The 25,125-nt window shown below is 45.9% G+C and overlaps 2 protein-coding genes across 22 annotated transcripts in view; one reads left to right on the top strand and one right to left on the bottom strand.

The window, feature by feature from the left end:
* Positions 1–21,726, bottom strand: part of LOC149523973 (uncharacterized) — a 32,999-nt gene extending 11,273 nt beyond the window's left edge. The window contains exon 1 of one of the 2 annotated variants that reach the window (XM_089780050.1): positions 21,426–21,726. In XM_089780050.1, the coding sequence (XP_089636176.1) occupies positions 21,426–21,497 (72 nt within the window). In that variant the 5' untranslated portion in view covers positions 21,498–21,726. The remainder of the gene's footprint in view (positions 1–21,425) is intronic. The other variant, XM_089780051.1, reaches the window with a different exon arrangement.
* Positions 21,727–21,729: 3 nt separating this feature from the next.
* ZMIZ1 (zinc finger MIZ-type containing 1) overlaps positions 21,730–25,125 on the top strand; it is a 486,957-nt gene continuing 483,561 nt past the window's right edge. For all 20 annotated transcript variants that reach the window (XM_075934735.2, XM_075934734.2, XM_075934747.2 and 17 more), the window contains exon 1: positions 21,730–22,036. The gene's annotated coding sequence lies outside the window, so the exon portion shown is untranslated. The remainder of the gene's footprint in view (positions 22,037–25,125) is intronic.

Consider the following 25,125-nt stretch of genomic DNA (forward strand, 5'->3'; position numbering starts at 1 on the left):
GCATATGGCATGTTCTTAGTCTTGGCTCTGCCACTGACTTGAGTGACCTTGGGCTAGTTATTGTCCCTTTCTGCCTCAGTTTCCCACATGTAAAATGTGGATAATAGTATTTACCAACCTCAGAGGGCTGTTATGAGGATTAAATGTTTGGACCCTATCCTGGTTTTCCCATGAGTCCTGTGGAATGGGCAGCATATTGTTGAGATGCATGGGAAACAACTCTTCCTTTCCTAGTGCAAACTAATGATTCTTATCAGCCTCTTTTAACTATTTAGTCTTTGAGGGGCTAATAGACTATTTGTTGTTTTTTAAGTTTTTCCTGTTACAGACTGGTTTGGCTATCCCTTTGAAACTTATCTACGCAATGTCATCTTCCCCCCACTCTACAATTTTTTTCTTCCCTCATACCCTCCTTCCCTTATTTATTCTTGGATCTGGACTTCCAACACTCCGGTCATCTGAAAAAGTGGGCTGTGCCCACAAAAGCTCATGATACCATCTACATGTTTTGTTAGTCTATAAAGTGTTACCAGACTATTTGTTGTTATTTAAGTTTTTCCTGTTACAGACTAACTCGGCTACCCCTCTGAAACATGGGAAACAAACTCAGTCACAACCGGCCTCCAGATACCTCCAGTCCTTTTATTAAAGAGAATGTCCCTAATTTTTTTCTTCTCTGCAGATGGGCAGTGGCTGAATGCTGCAAAAAGCAGGAAGAAATACACCTGGCAAAAGTAGGTGAGTATGGTTTAGTATTATTTATTAATGGCACCATTAGAAGGGATTGCGACAGAATGCTAAGAAAAATGCCTCATTTTTAAAATACAACATTGGCAACCCTATGGCCCTTGCATACTTCAGGGAAGTCCCCTGGCATATCCTACATCCCCTTTGGTGTTCTGGCACAGAGTTAGGTAAGGACATATCTGTCTTGCCTCCACAGAAGAGGAGAGAGGCTGCAAACAGGCAAAGCAGATTCCTAATATGTGTGGAAAGCATTAGGTAAATGGCAAAATAGTGTGGCTAGAGGAGCTTGCAAAGGAGCAAGGCTATTTTGATATACAAAGTGGGCATGATAATTGGTGTCCCTGTTACAAAGGTTTTGACATGCAAAACAACCCTCCCCCCATACACACACACACAACTTCCAGTTCTTGCCATCCCTGCTACAATCCTTGAATTAGATCTTTGGCTCAGGAGGCTGTTATAAAAGCAAATTTTAAAATGCCATAGAGATGAGCAAGATAATAAAGAAAGCCATCATATTATCCTTGAGTGAGGTTTAATAAAAATCAAATAAAAGCAATTATATGAATTTTCAGGAGGATCACCTCTTCCTTCCCTGAGGTATAAGGGAGAATAAACTAAGGAAATCATTAGAATCAAACTCCAGCCACATAACAGAGCCAGCGTCTGCTGTGCAAAGACAAACACAGAAATCTCTTCCCAGGCTCACAGCCTCATTTCTGAAACAGCTTGAGTGGAAAAATCCACCTATAGGTGAAGAAGGGTAATTAAAGAGGCACAAGCATTTCTTTGTAGTGAAGCTGGCTTTTCTGCTCCAATGCGAGCTCCGGTTTTTCAAATGTTCATATTCTGCCTTGGACATCTTGAAATCCCTACAGCTTGCAAATGTGTGTGAATAAATACATGCATTAGACCTCTTCTGCTCTGCTCCAGGCTGGTGTAAATCCAGAGAAGCCAGACATATTATGTGTTTCCCCCTGCTACGGTCATTTAAACACAAAATAAACACAAAGTGAGTACAGAGCTGGCTTTGACCCATTAGTTATAAATGCTCAGAAAAATGTTTTGTTGAAAAATATAGTTTTGTTAATCTACATGTTTTTTCAGGAATGTGTTTATTTCTACACAGTTGTCAATAGAAGAAAATCTCTGAATCAGGGCTGGGGAATCTTTTTTGGATTGGGTGGGCTGCTGACCCACAGAAAAATCAGTTGGGGGTCCCTGACTAAGAAGGAGAGAGACACTTCCCACGTTCACCTTGCATACCAGAGCCTAGAGGGTCCCAGGCTAGTGAATTTTGTGTGCTCCAGCCCTATGGAGGGGTGGGGGATGGAGTGGCAGCGCAAGCTCCCCAATGCAGTAGAGGTGCCCTGAGTCTCAGGAGCTAGATCCAGGCAAGCCAGGGTCCACATCTGGTCCCCAGGCCTTATGCTCCCCACCCCTGCTCTAAATGAATCATTTAAACTCATTACAATAAAGAAACAATGCTTCATATAACTTTCTCATTTAGCTATATTCCATTGAAAAATTGTATAGATTTAATATCATGTCATTTTGACATTATCTAAAAAAAAAATTCGGAGTTCACCTTGGCCAAGACGTTTTTACAGGTCCACTTTTCATTCTGATTCAGAACAGAAAGAGATTTCAAAACGTCAGCATTGCCCTGGGTGTTGAAATTGGCAGAGGAAAAGGGGGTGGAGCTACTGATTGGGAGTCAGGATTCTAGAATCTTTGGATTCGGGATTCTAGTCAGGATTCTTTGCCATGGAGACACTCTCAGCTCATTCTGAGGTTTGTAGGCACTGTCCTTGTGCAAGTCAAAAGGGTATTTGTTTCTAGGACCAAAAACGGGCCCAATCCTGGCATTGATGTTAATAGGTGCTCTGTGTGCAGAACTTCAGCGAGTTTGGGCCCAATCATTTAATCCTCATTTACTATTGAGAATGGGAATTCTGGTTTCCTGGCCTACCCAAAACTTCCATGACAACTGCAGTAGCACAATATAAAAGCACTTAACTAAAACACAAGGGGGAGGGAAGAGAAGTGACTCAAGCCCAATTCTCCAATGACATAAATGCAGGAGGCATTCCACTGAAGTCACGAGGGACTCTGGGAGTCTCTCATAGCGGGTCTAGGGACTTAATTTCCTGAAGCAAAAATGGAAGAAAGCTTGGCTGTGCTCCCTTTGCTCCCCCATGGAACAGGTCTTCCTGCTTTCCTGAGGGTAAAAGCAGTAGTCCATTGTTATGTACCTTTTCTAAGACTGGGAATATATACTTTTGGCCCAAATTCCCAGCTTTCCTAGCATAGATTTTCCCAGGAGACACAAGGACATTTTGCAAAAAATCTTAGCAGCAACTATTTTTAGCCTGGAAGGCTCAGCATTCATCAAATTAAAATAAATATGTACCCAGCCCCCCCTCCCCGTTACAGGTCTTATTGTTATTGTTACTGTAACTGAACTGAGATCTGGTGAAAGGTGTCCACTTCTCAGGGGACTCAGACTGAGTTAATCTTATTGAGGGAATGGCTGGCTTACCAGAAAGCCCACAGAAATCATAAGATTCAGAGCCTCTCCTCCCTAAAACATTCCCACAACTCCTGTTTGTTTTAAATCAAAGAGCATGAGTACCAGCACCAGGGCAGACTGCAAGGCAGCAGGGCATAAACCACAAATGAGCTCTGAGGGCACTACTTTGGGCACATCTTCGCTCCATGGAAAATCAACACTGCCGCGACTGATCTTCCGGAGTTTGATTTAGTGAGTCTGGTTAAGACTTGCTAAATCGAACTCAGAGGGCGCCCTCACCAGTGTCCGATACTCCTGTTCTTGCCAGGAGTAAGGGAAGCGGGCAGAAGCATTTGTTCCTGTCAGCCTCCCGCTGTGGGGATGCCACTAAGCTTGGCGTAAGGTGAGCCAATTCCAGCTATGTAATCTATGTAGCTGGAATTGCATACCTTAAGCCGAGCTACCGCGTCTAGTGTAGACCTGGCCTTTGATTTCACCAAACAGTTATCAAGTGAAACTCCTTGAACACTACACCAACTTTAACCAGAGTCTCACAGACTGTCCCTTTAGCTACTCTGATTGGTCTCACCGACCCCTCGCCCCCTTTCAGAGTATCTTCATGCTAGAGGGTCCCTTACACCAAGGATCACAGCAAATATTCAGATTACTTCCAGTCCCAAAAGACCAGCCACTTACCCTAGATCTTTCGACGTCACAACAAAGACAATGCCTGTCACCGGTCTTATAAACTATCTAAAGACTTATTATATAGGAAAAGGAAATTAGAGAGTTATTTGCAAGGCTATAGCCGGAAAACATACCACCACAACTGAGTTACATTCTTACATTTCCAAACTATAAAAGCTGCTATGATAAACCAGCTCTAAACATCTTTTAGGGCTACCCCAGGCTGAGCACTTTGGATTGTTTTCTTATGTCTAATAAATCTCCCCTATCCTAATCCAAGCAGCAGAAAGATTTGGTTCCTCCCTTCTGCTCTGAACTGCAAACTCAGCTGATGAGAAGATTTCTTCTCAAGACCCATCTTCACAGGAGATGGAGGGAAGTAAACAATAGTCTTTCGTCCTCTTTAACGTTCCATTCTAGACTGTCTGATGTTACTGAGACTTCCTCATTGGCCAGACAAAACACCTTCTCTTGGTGATCAGAGCTTTACACTAGATAATCTTTCTCTCTCTCTCATCAGTTTCAGAGGCTTGCAATTCAAACACTCAAGTACTACCATATATTATGGACTACAGATGTTAAGTGTGAGATTATGGAATGCTTGTCAATTGCTGAATGTGGTAAAGTCAAATGCTAAACACACTCTTGTAATTCTAATACCTATTTTAACATTCAGACGAGGCAGACTGATTTCAGCTGTGTATTCGTCAGTATTCAGTAGGGACCTGGGGACCATGGCATGAGTTGGCACTGAGTCAGCCAGTGTCACAGGGACGGCATCTTCATTTGCCTTCTGTTTTTGGACCCTTCGTGGATCAAACCTTCTAACTTTCCTCTGCACACCTGAGGGCCAGAAACTTTACCTCAGCGCTTTTTCCTTAAATCACATAATCACATGACTCCAGGAGCTGGAGCTTATGGAAAAATGCCAAATATGAGTGCTGGCACCAGTGGGGCACTGGAAATAGCACAAGCTGCAGCAGTGTAAGTTCTCCTGAGCATGATCTCACCTGTAAAGGTGACAGGACAGTTCATTCTCCATGCACCTTCACTCTTTAGTGTCTGAAACATATCTGGCAATAAGGCTAACCGGTAACCTGTGCAGGAATAAGTGGAGCTTATCAAGCCAGGAAGCTGGCAACAGAGAGGAAAAGGCTGCAGTCCCTCCCTGGGAAAACTGCAGTTGCTCCCTAGCAGAAGCAAGTGGTGAAACTGACAGAGAAGGAAAGGAGAGCCAGTTTCCAGGGAAATGCAGCAAGATAGGGGGCAAGTCTCTTAAAGACTCTTCTCCATGTAGGAAAGAGTGTTATTGCCTTCGACGAGCATTCAGTATGCCAGAAGAAAAAATCTCAGACTTGAAATGTGGAAAAGTAAGGTTGGTACAAAAGAACATCATGGAAAGCCAGGAAGCCCTCAATTACAGAGCCTCTGTACAAAAGTGAATTGTTAACAATCACAGGAAATGAAAAGGGTGCTGGGTCAGGCTGGATATGGCAAAATAACGTTTTAAAAGGAGTGACTACAATGAACCCTACAAGCAGAAGATAAAGGGTTGGCTTTTCCTGCTCTGAACTGTTTTGAAATGCGCGGGAAAGTGGAGCAAGCACAGTTCAGTTTGGGAAAATGGCATCACTTCTTCCATAAAAGCAGAGATCTGTAAGCAAAAATACAGGGCTCACATACTCTCCCCTGTGGACACATGTATTGCGATGCATCAGCTAGGAAATCACCACCTAACTTTTTGTCAAAAGAGGAGGGGTAAATTTGCTGGGAAGGCTACTTAAAAGAAAAATAGAAGAGGTTGAAACTCTCTAATCGGGCACTCGCTGGTGTGGCAACATCCGTGGTCTGAATGATTTTTGTTAGCCCGATGTCTACTTACCATGGATGTAGCCAAGTTTCCTGCAGTCCCACAAAGTTTATTTACAGCCACCCATCCTGTTTACAGCCAGTTTGTTTACAGCCACCCATCTGTGTTCTGTGCTGTTAGTTAGCTCTCATTTACCCCTAAATGTCCTCCAACAGCCCAGTAAGCAGCAGAAGTGTTGGTAATACTACTAGACAATATTGACCTCCCACGGTCTACCAAATTCTCCAGTTCAGCACCGGTCAGGCCTCCAGGGTGCTGAACTAGAGAGGTTCAACCCATAGTAGTTTTAAGGCAGATCAGAAAAGACACACAATTTCACTTCTATTGAAATTGCTGTAACTATAATGTAGGGATTGAAGTGGGGAAGTAGGAGAAGGTGTTGTCTAGTAGATAAAACAACAATCATGACTTCTGGCTTCTGTTCCTTCTGACTCTGCCAGTGTTTGCTGGACGAGTTTGTTGCTCAGGCAGTAGAGGTATCCAGCACCCCAAAATGAGTGGAAACTTGAAAATGCAGACCCAAGGGATTTGCTCAAAGATGAGGAGCAGCTAGAATTCAAACATCGTCCGTGTAGCAGTCCTTATGCAAAGTTCTCAATGCATGCAATTATTTTCTCAAAGGCCACGTGCAAAAAACATACGCCTTATTATTCCCATTGTCCACATGGGCCAGCAGAGTCTCATACATTAGCGACCAAATTTTTAAATGATTCCCTATTTTTGGAGTACACAGTTAGAAATAGCAAAGACCATTGGGAGATGTGGCTGAAAAACACTGCTACAAAAGCTAGATGGCCAGACCCGGAAATGTCATAAATTAGGCCCACTGCCTGGAGTTGTAGGAAACAAAGTGAGAGGCAGTGTGACCTTGTGCTAGGGATGTGAGTAGTTGACTAATCGATAAGCCTAGGCACCATCTCTGCACCACCTAAGCACATCTCCACACTGCTGCTTGCCCCCTGCCCACCTGATAGAGACAGCAGTGAGGGAAGGGAAGAGTAGTGAAGGGAGGCTGCCGCGAAGCCGCCTCTGCTTGTGGAGGGCCCAGGTAGGTTGCAGACAGAGGCTGCTCCAGCTGGGCAGGCAGCCCGGCTCAATCCTGACTTGTGCCCGGTCCAGGACCTATCCCCACTGCAGTTTAAATGTACTAGGAGCCAGGCATGCAGGCAACCCAGCTCTTAGTACATTTAAACTGCAGTGAGGGTAGGTCCCGAACCCGGCACAAGCTGGGACTGAACTAGGCATGCTCAGTCTCGACTCACGCTCAGTCCGGGACCAACCCCCGCTTTGGCTCTGCAGTTTAAATGTACTAAGAGCCGGGATGCCTGTGCTCCTGCCTCTTACTACATTTAAATTGCAGAGTTGCAGCGGGGATAGGTCCTGGCCCCAGAGCGAGCTGGGACTGAGCGCTTCTTCACTTATCAGCTGATTGTGTACTTGATAAAAATTCTATTGACTACACAATTAATGAATTACCCGGCTCTTAACAGCCTTACCTTGTGCACAAAGCACTGGACTCTGACTTAGGAGAGCTGGGGTCTACTGCCAGCTCTGCTACAGGTCTGCTGGGTGATCTTGGCCAAGTCACTTCACCTCTGTGCCTCAGTTTCTGAATCTGTAAAATAGGGGTGAGGATGATAGCACTCTCTCTGTCAGGTGCCTCGAAAGCTGCAGATGGAAAGTAGTGTGTAAACCAGGGGTGGGTAAATACTGGCCTGCACTGGTTCCTCAGGTCAGCCCCTGGCAAGCTACCACTACATTTACCTGCGCCACCTCAGATATGAGCTCCTGTTGACTGTGGATCTCCGTTCATGGCCAATGGGCATTGCAGGAAGTGGCATGGATCAGGACACTGCTTCCTGCAACTCCCATTGGCTGGGAACAGCAATGCACGGCCAGCCGGAGCTGCAATTACCCAGACCTGCAGAGATATGGGTAAATACAGCGGCAGTGGCCTACCAGGGGCTAACTCTGGCAAACGGCTGCTGTTTTAATGCCCACCCCGAGGTAAACACTGGGTATTATTACTAATCTATGAGCATGCTCAGTATAGGAATGGCGTAAGGATAAATGAGGGCTGGATTCACCAGACTTCTAGAAATTCACCAGACCCCATCCCAAGATGCCCCAAGTCCCAGACAGATTTAGCTTCCCTCGTAAAACCACTTTGTCTTGTTCTGAAGTGCAGTGGCAGCATTTTACGCTGACTTTCCACCAGTGCAAGGTACTGTAAGCTCAGGCACTCTGGGCCTCTTTTGGCTGCTGTCCAGCTGAGGGGCTTAGCCATCGTGTCTCATCACCAAAGCTGCACCCACAGGTAGACCCCCATGAGATCTTGCAGACCACGTGCGAGAAAAACAAAACCCTCTTTCTTCTTCTCTAGCACTGATACTAATAAGCTCAGCCTTGCCTTGCCTCTGTGACGAGGCTATTTTTATCCTCATGTTCAAGATGGGGAAACTGAAATGACTTTTCAAGGTCCCACAGGAAATCTGTTGAAGAGTTACACACAGAGACCAGGTCTCCAGAGTCCAAATCTTATGCCTCAACCACAAACCATACTTCCTCTAAATTCTAGCTGGGAAACGATTTCTTGTACAATTCTGCTGAAATGCAGGTGAACCCAGTTAAATTTCCAATATTAGATTCGCAGCTGAGTGGGTCCGAATTTTCTTTGAATAATTTTTCCTTTTAACCAAAACCTCCCAATTGGTATAAAACTCGGCAATTAATTTTTTAAGTTAAAGAAAAAATTAAGAAAGGATTGATTTTTGCAATGATATTTTGGGTTATATTCTGCTACCCATAAACCATATCAAATATTATTATTGTATTTATGGTTATTATGGTAGAACCTGCAGCCCAACCATGAATCAATAGGGTTCCAAAGTGGTAGGTGCCGTCCAAACAGAGGGTAGAAGATTGTTGCTTTCCCAAAGAGCTCATTTTGCTTAAAGTAATCCTATGAATGGCAAGAAAATACTTTTTTTGGCTTGTTTTTTCAACATTGCTCCCTTTTAGCACGGTGGATTTCTTTTTAAGTTGAAGTCTTCATTTCAAATCTGTCTAATGCAAATTGTTTGGAAAACTTGAGATTCTTTTATTTAATAATCAGACTACTGCAAAATGCAGTGGCATGGAAAATGTTAAATTTCCTGAAGTTCTAGTGAATTCTTTTGCTCTGTTTGGATCCTTTCTAGTAAATAACCTACTACTACTTATCTAAAGCCAGACTGATGCTTCCACTCATGCCAAATAGTAACTTATTCGATGAGTAGTTCCATTGATATAAATGGCATTAGACACAATACATAGTAGGGATGTTTGAGTATAAACAATTAACTGTTTAACGGTAGCAGTTACATTCAGGGGCCAGCAGGGGGCGGCAGCCCTGCTCCTGGGGAGGCAACTTTGCTCTGGGTGGGTAACCGCATAACCACTGAGTTTTCCAGCGGTTACACGGTTACCCTATTACATTGTTTTTACTATCCCTAAGAAATAGATCTCTGAGCACTCTCCCGTCAACTCCGGTACTCCACCAGGACAAGAAGAATAGCTGATGGGAGAGTCGATGGAAGAGCAGCTCCCGCTAACCTTACCACATAGAAGACGCTAAATATGTCGACTTCAGCTGCACTATTTGTGTAGCCGTCGTCACGTAGATCAGATTGACAGCAAGGGGGGAGGGGTTAGTGTAGACAAGGTCTAAGTGTCGTAGTATTAAAAAGGAATAAGAATTCCTCTTGCTGCCTTTCCCTGAAGTAATAACAAAGAGATGGGACACTCAGTGGAGGAAAAGCGCCAAAGATTAAGTGCGCTCCACCGACCCTCAGATTTAAAACATCAAATGTTTAAACAAAATAGAAAAAAGCCCAAATCTGAAAGGACATTATGTAAGGCACAGTAGTTTCTGTGTGCCCAAAGGGACATGTGGGATGTTGTTTTAATAATACAGCTTTGCTATCATCAATGTTGAAGGGTCCTGAATCCCTGAGTTTTCGTCATTTTCCCCATAGGTTACCTGACTTCTGGCATTTTTGCCATGACAAATTCATGTGTGTCTCCAAAATGTACCATGAAAACCCTGGAGCTTAAATTATGGAGCATTTGCATAATTAGTGCAAATACATGCAATTACCATGTGTACCTATACAATTACCAGCTACAATGATGTACTAACAATCATTATTAAATGTTAGCAGGGGAAATTGCCTGTGCTCAGATACGGTGTTTAAAATGCCATGTCTCTTTCCTGGTTCAAAATAGTTCAAATGTGAAGACACCAAAAGTGTCAGTCCTCAGCATGAGCTGTGTGTCAAATACACTGTTTAACTGAGATCTCTGGTACATTCTGAACACAGAACAAACAGGTCCCCATTATGTTTCTTTAGTCAGTGAAATAGATTTAGGGTGGAATTCTGGCTTCTTGTAAAGTCAAAGGCAAAACTTGCATTGACTTCAACAGGAGTGGGCTTTCCTCTCATATGCAGTTTGATTACTTGGGCCTTGTCTACACTTACCAGGAGATCGATGCTGTAGAGATTGATCTCCTGGGGGTCAATTTAGCGGGTCCAATAAGGACCTGGTAAATCAACTGCTGATTGTGCCCCCTCAACTCCAATACTCCACCAGGTTGCGATGAGTAAGGGAAGTTGATGGGAGAGTTTCTCCCATTGACCTCCCACAGTGCAGAAATTCGACCTAAGGTATTCACATGGCTGGAGTTGAATATCTTTATTCAACTTTGTCCCCTACCATAGACCTGGCCTCCAAGAAATTGTTCTGCTCTTAAACAAGTATCTTAAAATACCAGATCTGAATTTCTAGATAGGCAGCTTAACTTGGATTTAAGTACTAGAAATTGTTCATCTCCTAGACACCTTTATAAATTTATCCCAAGTGCGTGAATGTGTGTCTCAGTAAGAAATGTATAGCAATATTAGTTATTCCAGAGGTAGGGACAGAAGTTAATTTCCCATTGTAAACCCTATTTACAAACCCCATCTCATGTAACTTATGCATAAAGCAACCAATGCAACTAACACTATACAAGCTTCATTTCATTCTGTAGCTCAGTTAATCTTCGAAGCTTGGGAAAAAATCTGAAAAGAACCACATTGCCATACAGCCTTTCCCTCACTCACACTCACCCTACCTGACTTCCCTGGCTTATCTGATCTTCTAAAAGAAAGGAACCTATTTTTTATGCTAACTGGACTCCTTGAAACAGTTTTAACCTTAACATTTTTAAGTGGAACACTCATGCCCGTCAAGAGTTTTGTCACACTTGAAAGTCTGCATTTTTGCTTGGCCTTTAAAAAGAAAACCATTAGTATCTGCTGAAGCACTGAAGATTATGGAAAGCTAATTGTTACAGTTTGGAATTCAATGGAAGTCGGATGTTTTGCTTCATCCTCATTAAGACAGCTATTACATAAAACCCAATGTGTGTTTATTCAGATTTTGTGAAGTGTGGGGTTTTCCCCTACATATTTGATTAGCCATCTCCCTTGTGGAAAAAAAAAGGCAATGAAAATTGTAAAGGATGTTACACAGAGCTATGCATAGGAAAGCAAATCATAAAAAGGTCCCGTGGCTGACAAGGTTGTATTTTATTTAGCGCAATTAGCCTTTCACTGGTAAGGCGGATGTAAAGTCTGATAAAGGGTTAAATGTGACCAGCACCTGATCTAAACACCCCCAAAGTCTGGGAAAGTGCTGACTTTGGGGAGTTCCCGTCTCTAGTGGGTCCTGGCAGAATTCCATTCTAGCAACAGCCTCCCACAACCAACATGTGGCTTCTTTCTTATTTGCCTTTTTGCCTGGTCCAGTGGCCCAGGTAATAGGATCCATACCAGAGGTGAAGAAATTCTTAGACTTACAGCCGCTTGCAAAGAAAGAATGTTGATTTGTTTCCTCTTAAATCTCAGTTCTCTTTCTCCATTAAAAATCAGGGTAAGCCAGAGGAATTCTGCTTCCCTTCCCAGCTAGACAGTAGGTGTCACACACACAATGGTCCTCTCAAAAGTGAGAACATACATCACAGCATGGGCATCCGGTAGCCTTTGCCTTTCCAAACCATCAGGCACAGCCCCAACCACACTCCACCCCCAGAATGCCTGCTGTAGGTGTTCTGGGGGTGGAGTATTGCTGCGCCCAGCGCCCACCCTCCCAGTGCTCCAGGGCCGGGGAGGCTGGGTATGCATACCCTCCTTCTCCAGTGCTCTGGGCTCAGGGAGGCTGGGGACACATGCCCTCCTCCCTCCCTAGTGCTCCGGGCCAGGGAGGCTGGGGCACGTATGTGTGCTTGACCTCTCCCCTCCCCGTGGTGGGGAGTGGGGCCACAGCAGGGGGGCAGGGCTGTAGGGGGGCCTGGGGGCCTGCTTCCCCCAGCCCTAGCTGCACCAACTGCCCATGCATCACAGGCACCTCATGCCCAGCTCCTCAAAGAGACGAGGGTGCCCTGCTCCCATTGAGTCAGGTGCCTATAGGGCTTTGAGGATTGGGTCCATAGTAACTAGAATGATGTCAAAGAAGCTATATGCATGGTTCCGTGGGTAATACTCAACTGCATCATCTGGTGGAGATGAAAAACAAGGTCCTGACATTTGTGGTCATTAAAGATTTTTCTGGCACTTCTTGCACAAGCAAGCTTGTTAGGTGTAGTCTCCTGGCCAGATTCCAGAATGGATAATTATATTCTGCCTGCCTACGCTCCCTTCAATTTCAGTCACATCAGGTATTTCCCTCCACTTCCTGTCCTAAAAAACTGTGAAGTGTAACTGAAACAATAAGAGAAATAGTTTCAGTGGAGCCCAAATCTTTCATTTCAGGTCCGGATCCAAATTTTCCTACTGTTCAGGTGTGTTCTGAGCCAAGATTTGGGGACCAGCAAAGGGATTTAACCAGAGCCAAATCTAGATTTAAATTTCCTTGAAGCTGAGAAGGTGTTCAGATCTGAATTTTTGGTGTGGCCAAAGCTCTAACGGTGTGTGTTCAGACCCTTTGAGAATGAAGAAGTCTAGGCACTGTAACAATGACTATTGTGGATGGCTTTTTAAATGTACATCTTGAACACTGTACCACTGAGATGTTTATAGTGCTGCATGTGATGGAAGCTGCAGACCCCATACTGCCCAGAAAAGGGTTAATGAGCTGCTCTGGGATACCCTTTGCTACATTTGCAATAGATATCTGGCTTAGCGGGGAGGAGTTAAAAGGGGAGAGTTCGTCACATCTGGGAACAGGTTTTGACACGAAACAGACTATTAGATCTCACTCTGAGAAGTCTGGCAAGGGCCGTGAATTGAGTAGAGGCCATTACTGCTGCCAGAGTCTTCCTGAGGGAAGGTAGCCTGATGTGCGACTATTGTTAGATTTGCTACCAGTGACCTGCTTGTTATGGCTGAATAACACTGCTCTTGGTGGCACCCTGCCTGAAAGGGCAGCAGCCAAAAACCCTTTGGTATTTTACACCCAACCAGGGGATGCAGCAGCACGTGGGCCTAGCAGTCAGCATTGTAACTAGGTATTGTTGCACTCCTCTCCTTAGGTTAGCATGCGTCATGCGCTTTACTTTTGTAGCTTATTATTTTTTACTTCTTGCTTCTTTGCACCCTGGGTTATGATGCACCTGGGGCGAGTGCCCCGCTTGCCCCACCCTTGTTACAGCCCTGCTAGGCGTGATCCAGACACTGTGTATTTACCCAGTGCGCACAGACTTGGCTTCTTATCATATAACGATTTGCCTAATTTTCCTATTTCCACAGCTTACTTTTTGACACATTTTTAATGTAACTCCTAAACCTTCAGCATTCCAATCTTGGGTTGCCCTCTTGCCACAGCCTAGTTTATAATTTGTTTTATAAAATAGTTTAATTTGATTGCCAAACATATTGAATCTTCTCGTCTAATGTAGCATCATCAGGGATGCCAATTTTGTTTGGATCTATTCCTGGAGTTTTATCTTTAATTCCTGGTGACTCCAGAATGATCCTGGAGGGTTGGCAACCCTAAGCATGATCCAGACTAAGATCCTCATCCTACATAGGCTTAACTTTAAGCAGGAGCAGACCCAATGAATTCAGTTGAGCTATTCATGTCCTAAAGCTAGGCACACAGGAAAGAGTTTCCAAGATCTGCCATTTAAACTTCAATTCTGCTAATTGCTTTGCACCTGTAAACCCAGTGAGGTTCCATTTAGGTGCACAGGTCCATCTGTGTGGAGCAATGTGTGACATTCAGATTTAATCACCAAGCTCAGAAAGTTCAAGTTCAGGGACAGATGCAGAAGATACCTTTTGTGTGCAAGTAGAGTTGAACTGGGCTTTGTGTCTACTGGCTGTTTTGATCAACAAATTCCGCCTTCCCTCTATCCCTGGAGTCCTCTTGAAGAAATCTGGTCCCTTATTTTTGTTGCTGAGGATTGACTGTCAGGTAAAGTAGATTAAAAAGAACAAAAGAAGGACAAAATCTAGAATATGCAAATTTTCTTAAAACCTCAAAAAGGAAAGGAGAAAGGGAACTCCAACCGCTTCGCCTAATGTCTTCTGACCATTTTCAATGTTTTTCTCTGCAAACTTGTTTGGGGTGTTTTGTCTCTAGGACTCCAAGTGCATAACTGCAAATTTACGTAATGTTTGTTGCACTGCAGTTTAATCTGCCACTGAAAAAAATCCAAATAAGCTCCATTTTCCGTGTTAAGATAAAAGTGTAGACACTTGTCATTAGGGGAACTACAGGCCTCCCAGACACAGTGAAACACACAGGACCTGAGTCTGATCTCACTTAGCGTATGTGTATGCTGAAGGTGTCATTTGCAGCTTGAGTAAACATACCCATGCAATCGCTGATTGAGTTAATGGGTTAAAAATAGTAGCATTGCTGAAGTAGCATGAGCTACAAAACTAGCTAATTCCCTGAGTATCTGCCTATTGTTTCAGATGGGACCATACTCAGGGCATCTAATCTGCGGGCTCTGCAACTACGCTTCTATTTTTAGCATGCTAGCTTTATCAGAGTTAGCACGGGTATGTCTATCCAAGCTGACGGCTCCACCTCCAGCTGTAGTGTGGACATACCCCGCCTTAGACTAGCTACACACTAGTGGAATTTCACTGTCTTCAGTGGCATTTACACTGGGGACAGATCAGGATCCGGCTTTGAGGCCACATCCTTTCTCTAAGGCAATGTCATCTGAATCTTAGTGGGACTATTTTCATGAGTATCTGCAGGACAAGCCCTCTAGGTGGTTGGTGATGAAGAGAGGAACACTGAGAGATGCTGATGCACGAGACTTTTTGTGCTCTGGATTGAAGGCTAACTCTGGTGAACAGGCCCTGTTTAATTGCCCATCCCTGGAATAGATTGGGGGTGGGGAACCTAAGGCCTGGGCGCTGCATCCTGCCCCCAGCTTGTCTGCATCTAGCCTCCGAGGCTTGGGGCTCCTTCCACCCCACACTGGGAAGCCCATGCCGGTGCTCCAGCCTCCCGCCACTCCACCATGGGGATGGAACAAACAAAATCTACTAGCCTGGGTCCCCCTAGTCCAGGGGTGGGCAATAATTTTTTGCCGGGCGCCACTTTGGAAAATTTTTAAGTGGCCCCGGGCCGCACAGGAAGGGGCGGGGCCAAGATACTTCCAGGTTCCCCACCCCCAGACAGTGATAGGTCTGGGGGTGAGGGAATGCCTTTGCCCCCCCATGTTCCTCCTAGGTGCCCATGCCCACGCTCCCTAAGCCCTAAGCCTCCTCCACTCTCCCCCGCCCTTCAAGCCCTAATTGGCCTAGGGGTGGGGATGTAGCAGAGCTTCCGTGGGCCAGATCCACCCGGCCCACGGAAGCCCTTTTGCCCACGCCTGCCCTAGGCTCTGGGGTGTGAGGGAAGTGTGGGGAGTGTTTTTCTGCTTCCCAGTTGGGGCCACATCAGCGAGGGTTGGGGTGGGGGGGCTCCTTCTCACTTGTGTGTGACTGATTGTAATGTGGGTCAGCAACCCCTGACCCCAAAAAAGGTTCCCCAATCCTGGAATAGATGATCACAGTGCTCCAGTCTGGCATTAGAATCTGATTTAACACTATGCCGGACAGTGAGAAATGATCATCCGTGATAGTTATTGACCAAACGAATCGAATAGGCAGTGGTGTTCTGAAAATATCATATAATAACCTGAGCTCTTGCATGCAATCGAGATCAATTTCATTGCAATGTGAATAATGGTAGCAGAACAAACTCATAATTTAAACTACCTCAATGGAGGGTGAGGAGTTGCACTTGGTTTAGTACTCAACCCTCTGCCGCATGCGCTTCAAACCTGCCTTGGGTTACAGAAAGGGGTTTAGCAGATTCAGTCCAGTCTCTGTGGACAGGAGCACTGCAGAATGCAACGTGATTCAGAACAACTCTCTCAGGAGCGGTGAGTATTTCAAGCATTATAGTAGCAAGCTGGGACCGAGGGGCATTTGTCAACAGTGTCTGTGTGAAGGCTAGTGATAGCCACTGCTAAGAGTTTTTAATTGTCAAGCACACCCCTGTGCTAAATGCAGCCCATGCACCCAACCAAAAAAGTGGGCCTAAACTGTGGCCCTGCAAATGCTGCCGTGTCTTACTCTGGCAGTGCAAAGGAGTTGGAAAGGAAGCTGGAAGTCTCCAGGTGACAGGAAGCCACTTTAGTGATTCTTACATTGCCCCTTCTCCTGAGAGGGCACGAGGCCAAAATATCCCTATGGGTGGACAAACCTTAGCTATCAGAATTGTCCCGTGGGGCTATTGCCAGCTGGCTGTAAATCAGAGCAGTTTGGGGCTCTTCTGCCTTATGCTAAGCACCGACCGGTTCCCCAGCTAGCCCCAGAATCAGGAGGATGGCCGGTAGAGAGTATATGGCGTCTTTAAAACCACCTTTGCAGCTCCCTGAATTATGAAAAGCACAGATCCGACCAGCTCAGGCTCTCAGCGTTAGCTTGTAACTTGCATTTAGATAACACCTCTTATCCCAAGGAACGCCGCCACCTTAAAATGATCTCCAAAGAGACCCTTCAAATGGATGACTGCAGCCTCCTCTGGGATGAAACATGGCTGGTGTTAACAGCAACAGTTCAGGGAGGAAGTAAAGGATGGTATCTTGCCCCAGTGTTTTCTGTGGCAGGTGGTAGGCAGAATGCAGTAGCTGGCTTGTGGCCAGGCTCTGTGGTTTCTGCCCTTATTTTTACAAAAGAGGCTGATCTCCGGTGACTAAAAGTGGCCAGGACCTCAGTTTGATGTCTCTGCACATGGCACTTCGAACAGCAGGGTGGCTGCTAACACTGTATTGGGACAATTGATTTTTCGTACCTACTGGTATGAAATCAACAGCACCACTTCCTGCAGCACCTTGATTTTTCCCAGCTCCGTTCAAATCCAGGCAGTCCACATCTGTTTAGCTGGTGAAAACTACAGGCTCACAGTACAAGGTGGTACGGTTGATTAAACCCCCCAGACAATCCAATGATATGGGGGTGGGGGGAGCTCTTTTGTGGCAAAGTCACAAAGAATCTTGAAGAATTGAACCAGTTACTATGCAACATACCAATAACACAGCTTACATTTTCTATCCTGTCGACATTAGTGGAAATGAGGTTTAAGTATAGAGGTTAGAATGTGGCCTTGTAAACATTTTTTCTAGCCTGGAGGGACATTTAATTTCTTAATTTTTTTAATACTTTAGCCTTCAACTAATATAGTGCTAAGCTATTAATTTTTAAAATGTGAAACATTAAACCTTGTTCTGGCCTTTGCCTTTGTGTACGGTTAAAACAAAAGTTTTGACTCCTTAGCAAGTTGATCATTTAATAAGAAAAGGAAATTAATTGCTAATTAATTCACTATTAAGGTGTGATGCTAATGACATATCATCTGTGATTATAATGAAATGACTGCATAGGTACAATGTCATCATCAGTTACTTAGTCTGGGTTTATGCAGCCCACGTTTCAATAATGGGCATCAAAGGCAGGCTTGGGAGCAGAATGATTTATGGGCTGCATTGACTAAACAGTATCCATCTTTTTAATCTCTGGACTGCTGGGTAAAATTATTGGGGTTTAGATGGATCTCAGTGGAAGGGCAATGTAGTATAAAAATGGAGAGGAAAAGGCATCATCATTTTTATAGGAAGGGAAGACGTGGGGGGTGGGGTGGGCTTATCCTCAGGCTGCCCCAAAATCATATGGGGCTTTCGTGAAAATGGGTGACATGAGTATTCTCACCCTCCGAGAGATCCAGCTCACTTATCCTATTAATCTTATTTCTATTGCATGGACCCCTCTACGGTGATGGGAAGTGAAACACTTGTTTTTCCCCGTTTAAACACATTATTCAAAATATTCCAATTTTATTAAATTTTAGCACATGCAATGTAAGAGATTTTTTTTAAAGCTGCGCAAACAGCATTTCTAATCCTAACTGATATAAAATAACACCACCCTAATCAAAACATCTACATTAAAACCCAACTTTAATATACTTTGTCCCTATTGTGAGTCAATGAAAATCCACTGAAGCTATTAGTAGTGTTCTTATGAAATGTTATATGGCTCTTTCCCAACATGGAGCAAACACACTATAACATTGACATTTTTGCACTTGTAGAATAAATAAAATTACTCTTTTTTTCCTTCCATCATCTTTCGGAGTATGTTACAAGTAAAACATTTCCTGGCACATAATACAGGATTATTATCCCTGTTTTCCAGATAAGGAAACTAAAGCATAGATTGGTTAAGAACTACATTTTTAAAAGTGGGCATCATTGTTTTCTGAGAGGGAGCTATCAAGGACCAAATTTTTAAAGGCAGTTGGCTCTGAGGAGCGGGGACGAGTTCTGTAATAAATGGGAAGTAGGATGTTTCGGAAATCCCAATTATTGTTAGTTTTTATTTGTATTATTGCCGTGGTAATACAAATAATAATGCAGCAGCAGCCCTACTAATGGACCAGGTCCCTATTGTGCAAATAGCCATACACACTCAGAACAAATGATGGTTCCGTACCCCCCAAAGCTTACAATCTACATGCCGAAACCCCATGGGACTGAGTATCACCACTGTCCCGATGTATATAAGATGCTGCAAAGCTCAGTAAGATCCACTGGAATACTTCCATTGTTTTCATGGGGCATTGGAGCAGGTCTTGGCTCCGAACACTTCTGACACTCAGGCCTTAGGTGTTCCAAACTGACACCCAAACTCAGAGGACCCATTTTAAAATTTAAATCTGCTGCTGCACAGGCTTATGCATGGCCCTTTCCCTCTTCAAAATCAGTAACTCCACCCACTGGTAAAATTAAGTGGGAGAGGGGAGTGCTTATTGGATCCTGCATGCTCAGCCCAAGGTCATGCCTTTGTCCCAGGACAGTGACACAGGGCCTGAATCAGTGTCCCCTCTAATCTCTACCACCTAGGTGTGCGGAATAATTTTTGGTATATGCACTGAGGTAGGTGCAAAATATGCACCACGCCTGGAAACAAAAGCCAGCTGTGGGCCTCTGCTAATCACCTGAGCCGCATTTGCACCTCTCCTGAGCGGCTGCAGGAGCGCCCAGGTTTCAGGGGACACTGCCCCCCCTCCAGCCCACGAGCTGAGGGTCCTGCTCCCTGCCCGGCTCCTGCAGCCACTGTGCACCGTGGCAATAAACAGCACCCCCTCGGCTGCAATCAAATCGCCGCGGAGCTCATCATCGGGCCATCTGGTGCACCGCGGCGGAGGTGGGGCCCGATCCTGCGCTCCCCGGCTTGCTGGGGGTTGTGCGCGGCTTCCAGCCGGGGAAGCAGCTGCCCCCGGCGCGCGCAGCAGCGGCCCCTTTAAGGCGCGAGGCGGCGGAGAGCCCCGCGCTGCGTGTGGCGGCGTGGAGAGAAGGGGAGGGGGGGGGCGGACAGCAGCCGCGCGGGGCGTGTGTCAGCGCGGCTGGCACGGGCATTGTTCCCTGACGTCACTCCGCCAGCCCTGCCGCCGCGGCTGCTCTCAAACTTGTCTTTGTTATTCAGCGCTCTCCGCCTGACACGCCGGCTGCTTGCAAAACCCGGCGCCCGGATCCGGCCGCGCATGGAACGGGGGCGCCTGCACCCTCCCGCCTCGCTGCTGGCCCACCCCCGCCAGAGAGGTGACCTGCTGGCGGGCGTGGCTCAGTATTTGCACAGCTGCCGGCGGCGGCGGCGGGGGGGAGCTTGGCAGCCGCCTCGGGAGACCGGCCCTGGGCCGGGGGCTGCTCGCTTCCCTCCTCGGTCGGCTGGTATCTTGCAAAGGCGCCTAGACCGGGGGAGGGGCAAAAAGCAAGTTGGGCTGGGCTAGCTGGGGGACACTGGGGGGGGGCGTGGGAAAAGCACAGAGGAGCTCACTTGAGGTGACTGGGGGTCCAGGGGAAAAGCCCCCCCCCCGTGAAGGGCTGGCTGCCCCCCGTCGCCTTTGGATCAGGCCCTTAGCGATGCAGCGCCCCAAGGACGGAGGATTTGTGGCGAGGCAGCCGCTAGCCCAGGCGGAGGTTAAATTCCGGTTCGAGGAGGGATTTATCGACGGGGAAGCTGGCTGGGGAGGGAGCCGAGAAAGGCAGCAGCAGCCCGGGGCAGGGCCCCTCCCCTCCCCAGCAACCCTGAATTCCTGCTCCCTGCGGACAGGGAACACCCACGTAAGGCAGCGAGCGCCACTAACCCGGCACCGAGGCCGCCCAAGGACGGCGATTGTTTCCCTGAGGGTTTGCAGCGTGCAGAGGGCACGACAAAACCACAGGTCCCTCTTCCCTGGTGGTAACCCGCCACCCCTTAAATGCTGCATTCCCCTCTCCTCCTCCCGCAGCCCGAGAAAACCCAGCTCCTGCTTCCAGTGCTTGTCTTAATTGCATAATCTAACAAGCCCCCTTGGAACCGGAATGAATATATTAGGCTTATTAACAACTCCTCCTAAAATACTGATTGGCCTGGGGGTGTTGGTAGCGGGATGGGGAGGGGAAGAGATCGGAGGAGTTGGTTTTAGAAGCTCGATCCTGCTCATAACATGGAATTGCGTTTGTCTTATTGGCAATCACGCTGGATTTGTTCTTTTAAAAAAACACCTTCGCTCTATTTTTGTTGTTGTTGAGCATCAAGATCTGCGAGGCCCTCTTAAAAGCCCCCAGCTTTGCACTTGGAAAAAAAGTGTCGGCAGGAGGGGAGGACAACTCATTGCACTGATGGCCAACAACACGCTCAAACTTTCAGGGACGATTGGCCCCCCCCGCATCCGGAGTGGCTGCTATTAAAATAAAAACCAGCCCCTCCTCTTTGTGTCTGGTTTCCCCTCCCTCTTCCCTGAGCCGTCCTTCTTTGGGGAAGCTTGTGCGTGTGATGCTACCGCCACTCCTCTTCGGGCCGGGGGTGGCTGCTCCCGGCCGATAGAAAGCTCTCTTCGGGAGCAGTTCTCTTCTCTTGGTACCCCTAGAGACGGAGAACAGAGCGTCCGTGCTGTGTGGGGCTAGAAAGGAAGTCCCCACGGAACTAAGATAAAAAGAAACACACACACACACAAAAGCAAAAGGAGCTTGCCCCTTCCAACCAGTAATCTTCCCAGCTCCCCTACGCCCTGCCCCCTCCCCCAAAAAACACCCACCGTAGAGGACATGCACTGAGGCACGCTGTTAATTACATCAATTCCAGAGCGGGGTCTCCCCTCTTCATCCATACACCCATCCAGCAGATGCTCCCCGTGCGTCCCGGCTCCACTCCGGGAAGGGCTGGGCTACGCACCATTCACTAGGCTCAAGAGGAAGTTTGTGATTGCAAAAAAAAAAAAAAAAAATCATCTTGTAAACCAATATTTGCATCTTTAACTTTGCGGGGAGGGAAAAGAGGGAGCGAGACGAGGGAGCGACGGACAGACCATCTCTACCCAAGGCAGCTCCCTTTCAGATAGGAATCTGGGACAGATTTTGCCAACAGCCACAAAGCATGGCCCTTTGGTAATAGAATAGCCAATGTAATTTGACACTTCAACTTGCTGTGCTCTCTGCTAGTTGATTCACTTACTCACCCACTAACATTGAGCTCCTTTTCACTGTCTGTATTGGAGGGGGGGATCAGGAGGGAGAAGCGGCTTTTAAATAAAAAAAAAAATATTTAAAAGCACCTGAACAGAGCTGCCAATCAGTTGGAGAAAGAGGATTTTTGCCTGGCTGCTTCCTTATGATATTTCTTGCTGCAAGCCTGCTGAGCGAGCTGTAGGTAAGTTTCGTGTCTATTTCAGTCTTACGGTCTCACCTCCCTGTGCTGGTGACCGGGCAAAGATTCTGTCTTGAATGAGGCGAAACAATGGAGAAAGCAAGCTAAGGAAATATATATGGATCTATAGAGAGAGAACATTTGGTTTTGGGGGCTTTTTTTTTTTTTTTTTTTTTGCGAGACAAGAAAATGTGTGGAGACTTCTTAAAGGGACAGGTTGTATCTGTGTGGCTGGGAGAGGAGAAAGGGGGAATGAGGCAGAGAAAGAAAACAGGAGCTCCAGCGGAAAAGGAAATTCCTTGCCTTTTTGTGATTGTAGCGAATAGAGATTAAGGAACCGGAGTGTTTTATATTATGCTTGTGGGGCTCGGATCCCTCCCTCCTCCTGGAGCTGGGGAGGGAAGGGGGCAGTGTTGGGGAAATAGGTGACCGTAAAAGGAGGAATCCTTGCAAATTATAAGGGGGGGGGGGTCTAAGATCTAAGTTTTAAAAGCTGAAACAATGAGGCGAATTAGGCATGCCGGAGAGGCAGAGAGCGAGCGAGCTTGTGCCATAAAAACAAAGGAGGTTTACAAATAATCCGGATAGCTTCTGTTTTCTGGCCAGTTTACCTTTCCTGACTGCGCCGGTTGTGCACCGATCAGTCTAGCTGGGACTGAAGAATCTTTGGGGGGTAAGGGGTGGGGAGAGCAAGGCTGCAATAGCTAAAGTATTTTTTTGGGGGGGGGGGAGCGTGTGTGTTTGTAGGGGGGAGAGATTGGGCATGTTGTCCGGGCTTTGGGAAGCTTGCCTGAGCGTAAATTCCTTGTGTCTGGGTTTTGAAAGCCAGTTGGGACTGGGGCCTCTCAATCACAAGGCAAGAGTAGACTCTCTCTCCCTCTCCTGTGTACATCTGTCCAGGAAGCCGGGGGGGGGGGGGGGGGAGGAGAAAGAGGGGCCGATTGAAAGAACCCAACTCCTGCTTTCTTGCCATTGTGAAAGGAAAAAGGAGGGAATCGTTTTCACGGGAGACTGGCTGAGCTAGCTGCAGTAAAAGGGAGAATGGCAGCCAGTTAAAAGACACTTAAGGAATGTAAACATAAAAATAGGAGCCATCTACTCCTGCTGTATTCCTGGCTCTAATCATTGTGTGTATGTGTGTGTGGTGGGGGAGTTCTCTAAGCTGATTTTGCAATAGAGGACAGTGGAGAGGAAAGGGTGAGTGGGGAAGTTGTGGCTATTCCCATTTTTCTACACCTGCAAACTTTGTTTTTACACGTGGAGAGAGTTTAATTTCAGTCCTACCTTGGAGTCTGTGACGGGGAGCACAAGACTAGTTGTTGTGTTAAGTTCTTACTGCTGGTGCAGACCTCCTAGCAGTGCTTCCTAAAGCCTGAACTGTGTATAATGGAAAGAAAAAAAAATCCTGCTGTGATTGTGAGTCTCAGTCCAGGCAGCTGGACTTTTGAGACTGAGAAAACTGCCCCCAATTTCTCGAGACCGAGGCTAAGGGAAGCAGTACTGTCTGATGGTGCACAGGGCATATTTTTGTGCTTCAGTTAATAATCTGCAAACGGCTTAATGGCTCTGTAGTGACAGAGGAATTGGTTTTCTCCATTTACTTCAGCAGGCCTGAGTGAAGCTGGTGTTCTGACTGCTTTTTTCAATGCATTGACATGAAGGAGGAGGATTTAACTTGGCAGCCTGAACAAATGCTCTATCAAAGGTTTCCTAAGAGACAGTAAGAGAGCCGGTGGGAGATGAATGACCTGGGGTAGTTGTAGGGTGCTACCTATGCAAGCTTTCTTTTAAATATGAAATGGCCCCTTAGCCTCCTGAATAGAACTGTGTGCATCTGAGAGGTGACAGGCTTATAAAATTTAAAAGGGCAAAAGACCCATTAATGCTCTGGCAAAGCTTTGGCTCTGGGCTCTGCTTGAGTAGTTCCAACTGCCTTGAAGTGCCCGAGCTTTTAAGGAATCTTTAGCAACAGCTTTTCTATAGTGGCAATATGGAACTTGGCCTTGTAAATTGGGAGGTTAATGATGTAGTTTCCTTCTCTCCAGACAGGAGAATGGGGGTGGGCATAGGATATGGGTTAAAAAAAAAAGCCCACAATAAATGGTTAGGCAGGATTCTAGCTAATGAAAGACCAATCAGGCTGTAATACTTGTGTGATCATTTTGCACTGTGGTAAAAGTTCTAACCCGAAATTAATGCACAGGCAACTGAGGAAAAGTTTGACAAAGAGGCTCAGCAAAACCATACACATGGAACCACTGACTGTCTTTGGGAGAATTAGGATTCATCTGACACAGAGCTTCTGCCTCAAACTTGCACCCCCTTCTTTTGATGGAGGGAAGTTTACTATGGCATCAATCTTCTCTTGGCGGGGCCTGATTCAGGTTTATGAATGCCAGAAGACTTGCGCTGACCTTTTTCTGTTCAAGTCGAGGATGTTGAAACACCAGCCATCAAACAAAAGACACATTGAAAGCAAGATCTGCAATAGAGCACGTGTGACTTTGAGGCTGGTTGAGTGCATTTGGTGACACTGTTTTCCTCTTGAGTTTGGGGGGGGGGAAGTTGGAGGGAGAAAAGACCATTTATTAAAATGAGACTGTGGACAAAATGACTTAAAATAATCTAAACATTCCAAATGAGAGGACCCAATTTTGCTTTTTTTATCACTGTGTTTTTAGTTTCCACAAAAATTCTGAGGCTAAGGAAACAGACGACAATATTTTTCTCCTGTGTGCAAAATTATCTGAATTTTTAAGTAGCTATTCTGTGTGTTTTTTAAAAAGAAAAACAGTGTTTTATGGAACATGAGAACTGAAGTTCTAGGACTGTCTTTAGGAAGTAAAAGGAACAAAATAAAACATTGCTCAGGATTAATTGCTGGATTTGTGGTTTTGCCCTATGTCAGAAGTAATTCTTGTCCACTTTGTAGGTTTATCTAAAAGGGGATTTTATTTTCATTTCAAAATAAAAAAACAGAGACAGCGAATTGAGTATATTCACTTGTCTGTCCCATTCACATCAACATGAATGGATGTTTTTACTATTTACAGCAGTTAAGGTCCACAACACCTTAAATAAAATTTAATCAT

Source organism: Pelodiscus sinensis, chromosome 8, assembly GCF_052426305.1.
Source record: "Pelodiscus sinensis isolate ZL-2025 chromosome 8, ASM5242630v1, whole genome shotgun sequence".
NCBI lineage: Eukaryota > Metazoa > Chordata > Testudines > Trionychidae > Pelodiscus > Pelodiscus sinensis.